General features: G+C 42.3%; 1 protein-coding gene across 24 annotated transcripts in view; it reads right to left on the minus strand.

Moving 5' to 3' along the window:
* Window positions 1-7,429: 7,429 nt before the first annotated feature.
* CDKAL1 (CDK5 regulatory subunit associated protein 1 like 1) overlaps window positions 7,430-14,023 on the minus strand; it is a 657,591-nt gene continuing 650,997 nt past the window's right edge. For 17 of the 24 annotated variants that reach the window (XM_059077869.2, XM_067006689.1, XM_059077873.2 and 14 more), the window contains one exon: window positions 7,430-8,466. In XM_059077869.2, coding sequence (XP_058933852.1) covers window positions 8,275-8,466 — 192 coding nt within the window. In that variant the 3' untranslated portion in view covers window positions 7,430-8,274. The remainder of the gene's footprint in view (window positions 8,467-14,023) is intronic. The other 7 variants (XM_067006683.1, XM_067006686.1, XM_067006682.1 and 4 more) reach the window with 2 other exon arrangements.

Here is a 14,023-nt window from a genome sequence, read left to right on the forward strand (position 1 = left end):
ATGGTGAAAGGTAAGGAAAGGTCCAACTTTATTCTTTTGTATGTGGATATCCAGTTCCCCTAACACCATTTGCTGAAAAAACTGTCCTTCCTGTATTGAATGATCTTGGCACTCTTATCAAAAATCAATTGGCCAATTATGGGAATAATTTTCTCTGAGATCTCTATTCTATACTATTGATCTATATGTCTGTTCTTATGCCAGTACCATATTGTTTCAAGTGCTGTAGCCATGTTGTAAGTTTTGAAGTTGGAAAGTGTTTGTGAACAGTGAAAGTGTTCTTTCAAATCTATTCTTTTTCAAGATTCTTTTGGCTAGTTGGGATCCCTTGAAATTCCATATGAATATAAAGGTTGGCTTTTCCATTTCTGCAAAAAAGTCTGTTTCAATAGGGAATGTATTGAATCTGTAGCTCACTTTAGGTAGTATTGACATTTTAATAATGTTAAGTCTTCCTATCCATGAACATTGATATATTTTCATTTATTTAGATATGTAAAAATTTCTTTCAGCAATGTTTTGTAGTTTTCAGCATATAAATCTTTTACCCCTTTTGTGAGATTTATTCCTCAGTATTTAATTCTTTTAGATGCTATCGTAAATGGAATTGGTTTCTGAATTTCTTTTGGATTGTGAAACAATCCAAAAAGAAACAAGTGATTTTTGCATGTTGATCTTGTAATATACAACTTTGCTGAAGTTGTTTATTAGCTCCAGTAGATTCCTTGTGGATTCTTTGGACTTCTCTATACATAGGATCATCATGTCATCTACCAATACCTCTTCCTTTCCAATTTGGATGCCTTTTCTTCCTTTTTCTTGGCTAACAGTTCTGACTAGAACTACTAAGTACAATGTTGAATAGCAGCTGTGAAAGTGGGCCTCCTTGTCTTGTTCCTGATCTTAGGGGGAAGCTTTCAGTCTTTCACCACTGAGTATAGTATTAGCTGTGGGTTTTTCATAAATATCATGTTGAGGAATTTCCCCTCTATTCCTAGTTTTCTAAGAAGTTTTGTCATGAAAGGGTGTTGGATTTTGTCAAATGTCTTTGCTGTTTCAGCTGAGATGATCACATACCCCCCCTTTTTAAATTAATGTGATGTTAAATTGATTGATTTTATATTGAACCACTCTGTACTCCTGGTATAAATGCCACTTGGTCATGGTAAACAATCCTTTTAATATGCTGTTGAAGTTAATTTGTTAATATTTTGAGTATTTTTGCACTTATATTCATAGGGGATTTTAGTTTGCAATTTTCTTGTAGTGTCTTTATCTGGCTCTGATATCAGGATAATGCTGGCCTCATAGAATGAGATAGGAAGTGTTCCTTCCTCTTTCATTTTTTGGTAAGAGTTTAAGAAGAATTGGTATTTATTATTCTTTAGATGTTTGGTAGAATTCACCTGTGAAGCCACCTGCTCCTGGACTTTTCTTTGTTCATGCTGGTCAGGGGGGAAAGTCTAGGGTTTAAAGAAAAAAATTCCTGCTGCAAGGTCTTTTCTTTAGAGAGCCAAGGCCCACAAAAGAATTTTCCCAGGGACTCCTACCAATATACCTAGTTCACTTTTATGCTTCACTCACTGTTTAAATTATTTCTGGTTATTCCAAAACAAATTACACTTGCAAGAGTAAAATGTCACATAAATTCCTCCTGCAAGGGCAAAGATTCACAAGATAGCATGAGGAATTTCTTTCAGGATTGAGTGTCAACAGAGTCATTCTAAAGTGACCTTTTGAGGGAGATAACACTGAATTTAAAATGAGCTGGAATTTGTGCTTAGACTCATTACTTCATTGCTTATGTATACATTATGTGGATGGTATGCTTCAGGTCACAAAGGCTGGACCCAGGTACATTGAGTCATAAGTAAACAACTTCCTTTACATCTATTTGAAAATCTTTAAGTCTGTTTAAGAAGCACTGTGTTTTATTCCTCTTTATGGAAACAGGGGTTTAAAAACAGAAGTTAAAAGCTTGGACCTTGGAATTGGACAGTCTGGGATGACATCTATAGTTATTAGATTAATTACACATATTAAAAGCAGATTAGATAAACCCAAGAGTTAAAATTCCTAGTTCTTCAGGCTTTTCTGAACTCCAAGTTTTCCCTTACCTTGATCCAAGGTTTCTGGGTTTTTCCCCCTACATTTTTTTTTTTTTCTGGGCACTTGCCTCACCAGTACTTGTAAGTGTATTCAGATGCCCATAAATTAGGAAGACCATATGAGACCAAATGAAATTCTTTGCTTCAACTGTTACACAGTTGGGATATTTTGGCTATAGAGCTCTACGAAACAGTACTGGTAGGAATTAATTGACAAAAAAGGAATGAAGTATAATAGTGTCTGCACTTCCTTTTACCCCAAGGTAGGGTGGGGAAGGGCATGACTTCTAGGCCTCCCTATTAATCTCTTTGCTCTTTTAATCTTTGGCCATGGAAAAAATGCCCTTCTTGATCTTAGATTGGCCACCCAAATCTGTGCTCCGCAGCATTCATTAATTTGATCTCCTTAAATACAGCTGCAATCCATTTTCTTTGAATTTTTCTTCCTTTGCTGCATTTGTTAAAATTAGACTTTACGTCCCTTGAGGCAAGAATCTTTTTATCCCATATATAATTCTTTTGGGTGGTCATGTGTTAATAACAAAATTTAAAACATTTAACCTTATTTATAAAGTTGGTTTTCATGTTTTAATGGCTAAAGGAATCATGAAAGGAGAAGAAAGGATGTAGGACACACTACTTGATACATGTGATCTCCTTTCATCTTTAATGACACTGCAATGCAGTTGTGTTCCTATTTTACAGATGAGGCTCAGAAAGAAGTGGTCTGGCTGCAAATTCAAACCAAACTTTTGTTGATGTCAAAAATCTCATGCTCTTTCCCTATACTCTTTTCCTCAGATTTGTAATGCAAACAACTGAGATCTGAACCAAGTTGATTCAGGTCCTTAACTCCTTCATGGTTCCTTAACTCAACTTCTATGGTTTCAACAGCATAAAAATCAAGCTCAGTGGAAAAGCAAGTATAAATTTATCAAATGTGCTATCGATGAATTAACTCTTAAAAACTAAAAATACTTTGAGAGGTGGTTAGGGCCGCAGATTAAATATAAATTTTGCATGGATGCTCTAGCTTAGGTTGTATCATAGAGCAGAGATGCCCAAGGCTTCTTGATTCATGGCACCCCTAGGCCAAAAGAAACAGCTAACCACTCTGGTTATTAAGTAGGTAGGTCCTAACAACTTAAGAAATATTTGTGTCTTAATATCTTACAAGAACTATTTGAAAAAAATAATACATGTAAATTGAACTAAATATATCTATTTCATTCTAAAATTGCCATATTATCTATTAATGGGAGGTGTGCATCTTTTGGGCACGGCACAACTTCTCAAACCTTGAAATAAAATCACCTTCATTCCTTGTTAAACATTGACTTTTCACTTGATACTTGCTTTTTTATCACAGTAACCACCTAAAACCTAGTCTTACAAAGATACGGTAACATCAAAAAATGTTGTGCATTTTAATGTTGAAACTGTGAACTATTTTGAGCTAATAGTTTGACATGGTATCTGACAGATGTCGCTGTGTTTCCCTCAAAAATTTAAAATATCCCATGGCACTCCGGTGAGTTCAGCGCAGCACCTTGGGGGGCTTAGGGTCAGGCAAGCCTTAAGAATATCATTTACCCTCCTATCATTTACCTTTTCTTCTTTCTCTCCCTCCTTTCTTCCCTTCTCTACCTCTCTCCCTTCTTACGTTTTTCCCCTATGCTTATTTTACGATGATAAAACCTCTTGAAGCTTCGTTTGTAACTCTAATTCTCCCTCCAAGACATCTTATGATATACACTGAAATTTTCAACCTGGAGTGAAGTCAATGGAAAAGCCTATGTTTTGACTGAACGACATATGGAAATCTGATGTTTCGACACATTTTCCTAGCAACAAAGCAAAGTTTTCACCAAAGAATTTTTACATTATCCTATTGACAGTCTTGCACTTGATGAACCAGGGAAGATAGAAAGAAAGAGAGAGAGAGAGAGAGAGAGAGAGAGAGAGAGAGGGAGGGAGAAAGGAAGGAAAAGAAACTTGATTGCTAAATCTTTAAGAGTGCATCAAGTACCATGTACATTCCTGGAGCAGAACGACATGGAGAGAAAGGCTGGGCTCCCCCAGAACCTAGGCATCCACAGAGTTAATCCTAGAGACCTGTCTATTGATTCAGGTCAAGTTTAGGTGGAAGATGGGGTCATGGGAGTGGGAAGAGTATACAGCCTAGAAGCACAGGCTTTGGAGTCAGGCTGAGTTCAAGTTCTGCCTCTAGAACTTAGTGGCTCTGTGCCCCTGGCAAGTTACTTAGTCCTGTGTGTTGTAGATTTTTTTTTTTTTTTTCCTCAGCAAAATGGGAATGATAGTACCTATCTCAGGGTTGTGTTTTCAGGACCGATGAACACCTGTAAAGTCCACATCATTTTGTCTGACATGTTTAAAGGCTTGAGAGTTGGTGGTTATCAGTATTATCATTGTTATCAAAACAGGGCTGCCTCACGGATGAGAGACAACAGAGACAAGGTCTGCCGAACAAAGTCAAAGGTAGAGAGAGAAGGAACAGTGGGGAGAGTGGAAGAGTCCATGTCAACAAGTGGACGGCATCCGGAACTCTTAGCTACTGCTGACAGGAACGTGGATGGGTGGGTACAACCCTTTCCAAACACCACCGGGCAGCGTGTGCAAACGCCCTGACTTAGCAATTCCATTTCTCGATATAAGTTCACACAAATGCACATCTCTGTGGACCCAAGAACATGTTTATAGCATTATTATTCTAATAGCCAAAAACTTAGAAACAACTCAAAAGTAGGATGGATAATTACAATGTGGTATCTTCATACAGCGGAATGCTATTCAGCAATGAAAGTGAACGAACTACGGCCACACACAACAACCTGGATGCATCTCACATGCAACGCTGAGCAAAAGAAGGCAGACACAACACAGTGCCTGCTGCATGAATGCATTCATATAAAGTTCATGAACAGGCAGACCAATCTATGAGAAAGGTGCATGGGGCGCCTACTTGGTGCTGGTTACAATGTGTTCACTTTTTGAAAATCCATCAAGCTGCCACCCTACGATTTATGCACGTATTTATATACATGTATGTGCACTTTCATATGTTTGTTTTACTCTAATAAAGGATGTCAGGAAAAAATTGGCCAAAGTATTCAAAAGATATTGCTATAGACTGAATATTGTCCTCCCCAGCCCCTGCCAAATCATAGGTTAAAACCCAAACCCCAATGTGATGGTGGGAGGTGAGGCCTCTGAAAGGTGATTAGGTCATGAGGGTAGAGCCGTCATGAATGGGATTAACGCCCTTACGAGAGAGACTGAGAGCTCCCTTGCCCCTTCCACCATATGAGGATGCGGGAAGAAGATGGCCAGCTATGCACCAGAAAGTGGGCCCTCACAAGCTACCGAATTGCTGGCACCTTGATCTTGGACTTTGCAGCCTCCAGAACTGGGAGAAATATGTTTCTGTTGTTTAGAAGCCACCCAGTCTACGGCATTCTGTTATAGCAGCCTGAATGAACGAAGACAGATCTCTTCACAGGTTTCCTTTTTAGGAGAGAGGGCCGCATTAAAGAAAAAACAAAAAGACTTTGGTACTAAGGAAAAACATGAGAAGAAAATATAAAGCGTAACAACAGTTATGTTTACAAAATCTGCAGGTCAACTGATAGCACATTTGATAAATTTATACTACCATGCCTGACTCTGTGTGAATCAGGATAGGCTGGCTTATGCTATGGTAACAGCTCCCACATCTCAGTGGCTCAACACCGGCTCCTTTCTCGTCTTACACAAGGTCTAGCGCACACGCCAGCAGAAGGCGTTCTCCTTGCACTCCCTCAGGGACCCAGGCCGGAGGAAGCTTCATCCTGACATGTGTGTCCACAGTGACATCTGTGGTGCAAAGAGCACAGGGCCGACTGGATGTGAACATGTCTGCCCCAGAGAAAGACATGACCTTTCCACTCCCTTTGCACTGGCCAGAACAGGTCACACCATCAGGCCTAACCCCAAAGGGGTAGATGAGCCATCACACTATGGGCAGGAAGGAGAGGAGCTGGGAAGGAAACAGCTTTACTGATGCCACACTTACCCCTATGGCTCCCAGGCTCAGTCGCATTCAGAATTCTGTCTCCAAGAACACTGAGTGGTTGACACCCACCCACGCTTCTCTCTCTTATCCCTCTAGCAGGAGGTCATGGAAGAAGCAAGCTGGATCTGCAGACCACTGCCACCCCCTTGCCAACTGGTCCCTAATATGGTGACTGCTATCATGTATGATCTGGTCCCTGCTGCAGGGCTTCTCAACTTTCTGGACCCAAGAGCAGAGTGGAGTCGCAGCCTACTTGGGGTACGGCTGAACAACCCCTGATAATCCCCACCACGGGCTGGGAGGGGCCGTGAGGCTATCGGATTGCTGGGTGTATCACTCTCACAGAAGAAAAAAATGAAGGGACGAGAGCGGAGGAGAGACAGGTACAGAGCTAGAGGGGAGGAAAGAAGCAGATGAGGGGGTGAGAGGAAAAGAGTGAGACGGCGGAAGTAGAAAAAAAGCTTTCTGTCTCCAATCTGTCCCAGATGCGAAGCTTTTCTTATGTCTTATTTACTGTGACTCTAGGCTTTCGGTAGCATTTCCACTGCTGCTAGGTTTTTATTAAATAAGTACCACGCTGGAACCCACTCTGTTTATTAATAAAGAAATGACTGCACGTATCTCAAGAAAGGAAGCACCCAGCAGGCTCCTGGTCTCTGCCAACACATCCCTCTCTTCCCGCTGCCAGAACAGGGGGATCCCAAGTGGACATGTCACTGCAGGACTCAGAGGAGGCAGGAGCAAACCCTTGAATTTTAAATGTGATCTCCTCTCAGAAGCACATACCAGGGTCGGGAGAAGTGCACTAATACTAAAGTTTTTTGTTTTGGTTTTTTAACTCACCGACTTATAATTTAATTTTAATCTGGATTCAGAAGATACGAAAGAGGGCTTCCCTGGTGGCGCAGTGGTTGAGAGTCCGCCTGCCGATGAGGGGGACGCGGGTTCGTGCCCCGGTCCGGGAAGATCCCTCGTGCCGCGGAGCGGCTGGGCCCGTGAGCCGTGAGCCGTGGGCCGTGGCCGCTGCGCCTGCGCGTCCGGAGCCTGCGCTCCGCAACGGGAGAGGCCACAACAGCGAGGGGCCCGCGTACCGCAAAAAAAAAAAAAGATACAAAAGAGGTTGAAACATGTTGAGATAAAATGAAGAGCTGAACAGGGATGGGGGTTTAAAAATGAAAACTGCCCTGTGGTAACAACTGGGCGCCTGATCTCCCCGCGCTATACAATCCAAATAACTTAATCAAATGTTGACAGTCGTGAGCCTTGCTCATTACACAAATTCCTTTTATTGTGGAAGAAATCACTTCATTAAGTAAATGGCCAGAGATATCAGGTAGAAATAGACAGTGGATGGAATCAATCGAAAATGTCAGAAAAGAGGCAGAGCTTGTTTTTGACAAGTCCAGTCTTCGAAAGTCTGCGGGAGCTAAAGAAGTGGGTGATTCCTCCGACTTCTCAAAATGCTGCCAGGAGTGCTCTAATTTGTAGGCTCTCACCGTACATTCTGAAAGGATTCAAGTTCCAGAAACAGGTTTCCATGTAAACTTGTCAGGAACACATCTGCTGTGGAAAATAAGGTGTTTGTAGTAGCATCGGGACCCCAAACAAAGCATAAAGAGAAAGAAAGATACATGTAAAAATGTTTATTGAAAATGGAAAATTCTTCCCACATAAGGAAGAGGTGACCAGACCCACGGTACAAATAGGTTCTGACTTGGAGATTGGTGATTTAAAGAAAACGCGACCACTTGCATTTCTTGCTAAAAATAAACCAAGGGGCGCGTAATTGAAAGGACATGCTATGGCAGCTGTTGTTGGGTTTTAGGTCAAAAAACCAATGAGTCCGACTCAAGGTGAGACTGGGTAAGCCCCCTTAAAGAGTGTGGCTGAAGGGCAGGGAGACAGTATAAATTACTGCCCTTTGAGAACTGATGTGGTCACTCTCCTTTTCTTTGAAGATTTTAATTAGAAATTCATTCCTCTTCACAGATTTTGTTTTTTAAAGGCCACACCGTGCAGCACGTGGGATCTTAATTCCCCAACCAGGGATCGAACCCATTATTCTTCTTCACAGATGCTTCCGTTAGTTGTGTTCTAATTATAGACCTTGATCAAAAAAGCAAAAAGAAAAGCAAACAGAGCCAGGGCCACAGACATCCTCAGTGCACAGTCCTGGTGCAGCCTTTGCAGTTGTAGCGCCATTCTGGAACTCGCCGAGTCTCGCTGAGTTGCATCCAAGGTGTGGGATACCGAATTCAGGTGGTTCCCAAGCCTATTTCTGAACTCCTATAGAGAGAGGAACATAGAGGAAAACGGAAGACATTAAGGGTGCAAAATAAGAAAAAAAAAAGCGCTAATGTGACATCAGTCAAGCAAAGGATCCCTAGAATGAGCTATTTTTTTAATTGAGATATGACTGACATATAATATTGTATTAGTTTCAAGTACACAACATAAGGAGGATTCAGTATTTGTATACATCGTGAAATGAGCACCACAGTAAGTCTAGTTACAACACGGTTACAATTTTTTCCCCTTGTAATGAAAACTTTTAAGGTCTACTCTCTAACCAACTTCCAAATATACAATGCAGTATAGTCAGCATGCTGTATGTTTCATTCCCAGGACATATTTACATTATAACTGGAAGTTTGTATCTTTTGACTCCCTTCACCCCGTCACCCACCTGCCACCCCGGTGGCTGACAACCACTAATCTGCCCTCTGCGTCTATATATTCGGTTTCGTTTTGTTGTTTTAGATTCTATGTCTTTCTCTGACTTATTTCACTTAGCATCATGCCCGCAAGGTCCATCCATGTTGTTGTGAATGGCGAGACTTCCTTTTTTTTACACCTGAGCAATACTCCATGGTATACATATGCCCCATCTTCCCTGTCCATTCCTCCACTGACGGACACTTAGGTTGCTTCCATGTCTTGGCTATTGTGAATAATGCTGCAGTGAACACGGGATGCATGTAACCTTTTGAGTGAGTGTCTTTGTTTCCTTTGCGTAAACACTCAGAAGTAGAATTGCTGGGTCATATGGTAGTTCCATATTTAGTTTTTTAAGGACCCTCCATACTGTTCTCCAGAGTGGCTGCACCAATTTGCACTCCCACCAACAGTGCACGAGGGTTCCCTTCTCTCCACACGTTCACCAACATTTGTTAGTTCTTATCTCTTTTGATGATGGCCGTTGTAACAGGTATGAGGTTCTATCTCATTGTGGTTTTAATTTGCGTTTCCCTGATGATCAGTGCTGATAAGAGCATCTTTTCACACATCTGTTGGCCATCTGTATGTCTTCTTTGGTAAATTGTCTATTCAGATCCTCTGCCCATTTTTAAAATCAGATTTTTATTTTTTATTTTTTTTTGCTATTGAGCTGTATGAGTTCTTTATATATATATATCTTGGATATCAACCCCTTATCAGATATCAGATATATGATTTGCAGATATTTTCTCCCATTCATCTGGCTGCCTTTTCATTTTGTTGATGGTCTCCTTTGCTGTGCAGAAGCTTTTTAGTTTGATGTAAGAAGAAGCTATCACTCACTCCTTCAACACAGGCCCATTCAAACACCTACCATAGGCCAGGCAGGCCAAGTTAAGTACAAGTTATGGTTCCTTTCCTTGAAGGGTCAGACCAAGTTCATAAATTTCCAGATTATACACAAGTTATATGAAAGAGACAAACAGTGTTTACGGAGAATCAAGGCAGACTTCGCGAAGGGTAGAATTTATGTAGAGTGGAGTCATATCACAAAATGTATCTGACTTTTAGGGATGCAACCATGTCTACTCAGGAAAAGAAGAATGACAAAGGAAAAAAACACAGAAGCCATTTTCTTCATCAAACACGTCCCTTAGGACAGGGACTGCCAGCTGACGCACTGTTGCAGGAGGGCTGCCCCGACCCTCAGGGGGCACCTGAGGGGGTCTGGGTGGCCACAGGCATCCACCCCCACGCGCAGCCTCTGCATCCACTCCGGTGCGCCGTGTGCCAGGCATGGAAATGTTGGGAAACCCTGCTTGGAGGAAGCATCAGGAGCTAGGAGACGTGATGGTGAGACTTTGTAGGTGGTCTCTGTTCCCTGATGTGTCTCAGCAGGTGTGGGGAGGAGGGGATAGGGGGCACTTGGCCACTCTCAGGGTGGTTCTAGTGTTTCGAGGTGTAATTTTGATTCCACGATATAAGATTTCCACCTTATGCACAGGCCTTAGAATCAGTGTCTCCCCTGTTGACACCTGAATAACATTTTGAGAGATGGAGGCGGGGTGGGGAAAGAGAATCCGGGATGGAAGAAACAGTGCGGGGCTGGGAGGAGGGGGCGACCCAGAGGCACGGCTGTGGAAGTGCAAGAAATCCACAGAAGCACAAGATGCCTCCGACGACCCCTTCACGTGGCTTACTCTCTCCTTCCACACTCTCAAACAGTCTTCCGGGGCCAGCTTCGGCCTCTGTGCGGAATGGCAGCCCCGCCATGCACAGCAGAAGCACTGGAAGTGTGCTTTACAGAAGGTAACTCTGGCACGAAGGTGTAGGGTGGATTGCGGGGAGGGGGGAGAATGGGGGTAGAGAATCCGGGGGCAAGTTGTGGCGACAGATGAGGTGGAGAGTGCTGAGGCCCTGTGCTGGGAGGACGGCAGAAGGCATGGAAAGGAGGGAACAACAGACACTTAATGTAGAATCAACAGTACTTGAGTTCAGGTGAGTGGGTAATGGAGGGACAAAGAAGAGGAATGGGGAAATGAGAACTTTCACAATCCAATTTCCACCAGCTAATATTTGCCGGTGATAGATATGGAAGAACTCTTGCTTTGACTATGGGAGACTGATTGCAAAATTAATATAGCTTTTGTCCAAGGATAAATCTCTCAACCCCAGTGGCAGTCGAGCCATCATTTACTTCTGGGCTCCTCAGGGATCTGGGTTGACACCCTGCTGCTGTCTCTGCACTGGGGGCCCTTGACAAGGTCACAGCTGGACAGACGGAGCCGTGGTCCCCGCAGCAGCGACGGCTGCACCCAGACCTGCCCCGGGAAACTGCTCTCTTGTATGATTGGCTTTCTGCATGATATTTTGGAGCTGGGAATATGTTGACAAGCTTTCATTTTGATTGGTTAAAAATAGCCCCAAGGTCTCAAGGACAGCACTCAACCTTGGGGAGGAATGCAGCCTTCTACAGCTAAAATAACGGAAGCTCTGTGAGTTCCTCAAAAGCAGAGAGGTTGCCTAATTCATCTCTGGGTTCTTGGAACCTGCACAGCGGCAAACACAGAGCAGGTACTCAGCAAGTGTTCAGAAATGAATAAACGAATGAATGAGTGAATGAAAGGATATGAGGATGTGTATTCCAGATGAGATACAACTGATCAAAAACATGCTTTGCTATATCTCTGGTGATCGATACGCACAACTGTAGAGGAGTCTTGAGTTGTTGCCTCTAGCAATTAAACCATCACTTCCTAAGCTTGGGTTTACAAGACAAGAACAAGAGGCTGATTAAGTTCTTCTAGGACTGAGTTCTTTAACCTTTTTAAGTCACAGATGGCTTTGAGAAGGCAGTGAGGACTACAGACTGTTCCCCCAGAAAACTGTGGAGGCATCCGTGCACATATACACGCAGCCTCGCTCACACCCTGCAAATAACTTCAGGAGGTTCACAGATCCAGACACTGTGGGGCCTGATGCTTTCTCTTTAAAAAAAAAAACAACACAAAACAATACAAAATTAAGAACAGGGCCTTGGAAGGGGCCCCTCAAAGTGTCAGGCCCTGAATCTTAAGCTCTACTAGCTTCAGGGAAGATCTGCCCCTGTCCCACCCCCAGTTCTGAATAATGAACCTTGGTTCTGTGCCTGCAATCCCAGAAGCTGCCACTCGGTGATCACTGGTGTAGGGGGCCAGGGGTCAGGCTGCTCCGGGCAGGACTAGGTGAGTCTCAAAGCATCAAGCATTTGGTTGGGTGTTTTTTTTTTTTTTTTTTTGCAGTACACCGGCCTCTCACTGCCGTGGCCTCTCCCGCTGCGGAGCACAGGCTCCGGACGCGCAGGCTCAGCGGCCATGACTCACGGGCCCAGCCACTCCGCGGCATGTGGGATCTTCCCGGACCGGGGCACGAACCCATGTCCCCCGCATCGGCAGGCGGACTCCCAACCACTGCGCCACCAGGGAAGCCCTTGGTTGGGTTTTTAACACATTCTGCTTTACAAAGGTGCAGTACAGGTAAAGTACCTGTGCTCTCAGCCTGAAAATACCCTTCAACTTTTAACAAGAGTTTCACAGAATTTCTTCCTCTGTTCCTTCCGACTCCTTTGCCATAAAATTTTGCTCAACATATAAAAGGTACCTATTAAACCAGCATATTGTGGATTACATGTGGCTGGGTTCAACACAGTCATTCTTCCTTGGGCACTGATTTTTCCCTCCCTCACTCAAACATTGAACACATCTGAACATAACTGACCCATATGGTGGCAAGCCGCTCTCCTGTCCCTGGGAGCAAGTCTGCATCACAGAATCGTATGGAGTACCGTGGCATCCATATGCAGCCCCACAAGAAGCCCACCCTGCCATTCTCCCTAAGATCAAGGTAAGAGCTTGATGACACAGCAGGAGAGAGAAAATGCAGCCTGTCTCTACCATGCTGTGCTTCTTTTATTATCTTCACCCTGTACCAGTTCACCATCTTGATTAAGGGAGTTTGATGATACGTTTTTAAATATAAGATTGAAAAGAAGTTTCTCAGATGACAGAGTAATCTGTTGTCAGCTAGCTTTGTACATTTCAAATGTCACTACCACTGTGATATTGAAGAAAAAGTAATTTAGAAATGCAGGAAATACAAGGACTTTCTCATAAAGTCCAAGATCCTCAAACATATAAATGCACAACTATTGCGATTTCCACACAGTCAGAAGCACCATTCATGAATAGAAAATAATGTAGCATTTCTAGACTGTAATGAAAATAAAAAGGGTTTACAGGTGAAGTGATGATACATAACCAATAGCAAGATAAAGTTTAGACACACACACACACACACACACACACACACACGCAGAATAATGTATAAAGTTTAGACACACACACACGCAGAATAATGTATAAAGTTTAGACACACACACACACACGCAGAATAATGTATAAAGTTTAGACACACGCAGAATAATGTATAAAGTTTAGACACACACACACACACGCAGAATAATGTATAAAGTTTAGACACACACACACGCAGAATAATGTATAAAATTTAGACACACACACACACGCAGAATAATGTATAAAATTTAGACACACACACACACACACACACACGCAGAATAATGTATAAAATTTAGACACACACACACACATGCAGAATAATGTATAAAATTTAGATACACACACACACGCAGAATAATGTATAAAATTTAGACACACACACACACACACAGAATAATGTATAAAGTTTAGACACACACACACACGCAGAATAATGTATAAAATTTAGACACACGCAGAATAATGTATAAAATTGACTTTAGAGAAAAACTTGGCATAGTCAATAGTTCTGGAAAGTAAACAGAAGGCTTGAACCTTCCATAAACCTCTTAAACATTACCAAGTTATTAATTTTTGAAATTTAAGACACACTTGCATCTCTCAAGCTATAATGCAACAAATACAAGAAATTTTATTATTTACTAAAACTAATCAAACATCAACTCTCAGATTTATAATTCTTAAGAAATCAAATTCCATTTAGAAATGCCTTTTACAAAACAGATAGAAACAAAGCAGGATATGACCTTCTTCAATCAAAAAGATCCATGTATTTAACCAGTCATAGT

The sequence above is a fragment of the Kogia breviceps genome, chromosome 10, assembly GCF_026419965.1.
Source record: "Kogia breviceps isolate mKogBre1 chromosome 10, mKogBre1 haplotype 1, whole genome shotgun sequence".
NCBI lineage: Eukaryota > Metazoa > Chordata > Mammalia > Artiodactyla > Physeteridae > Kogia > Kogia breviceps.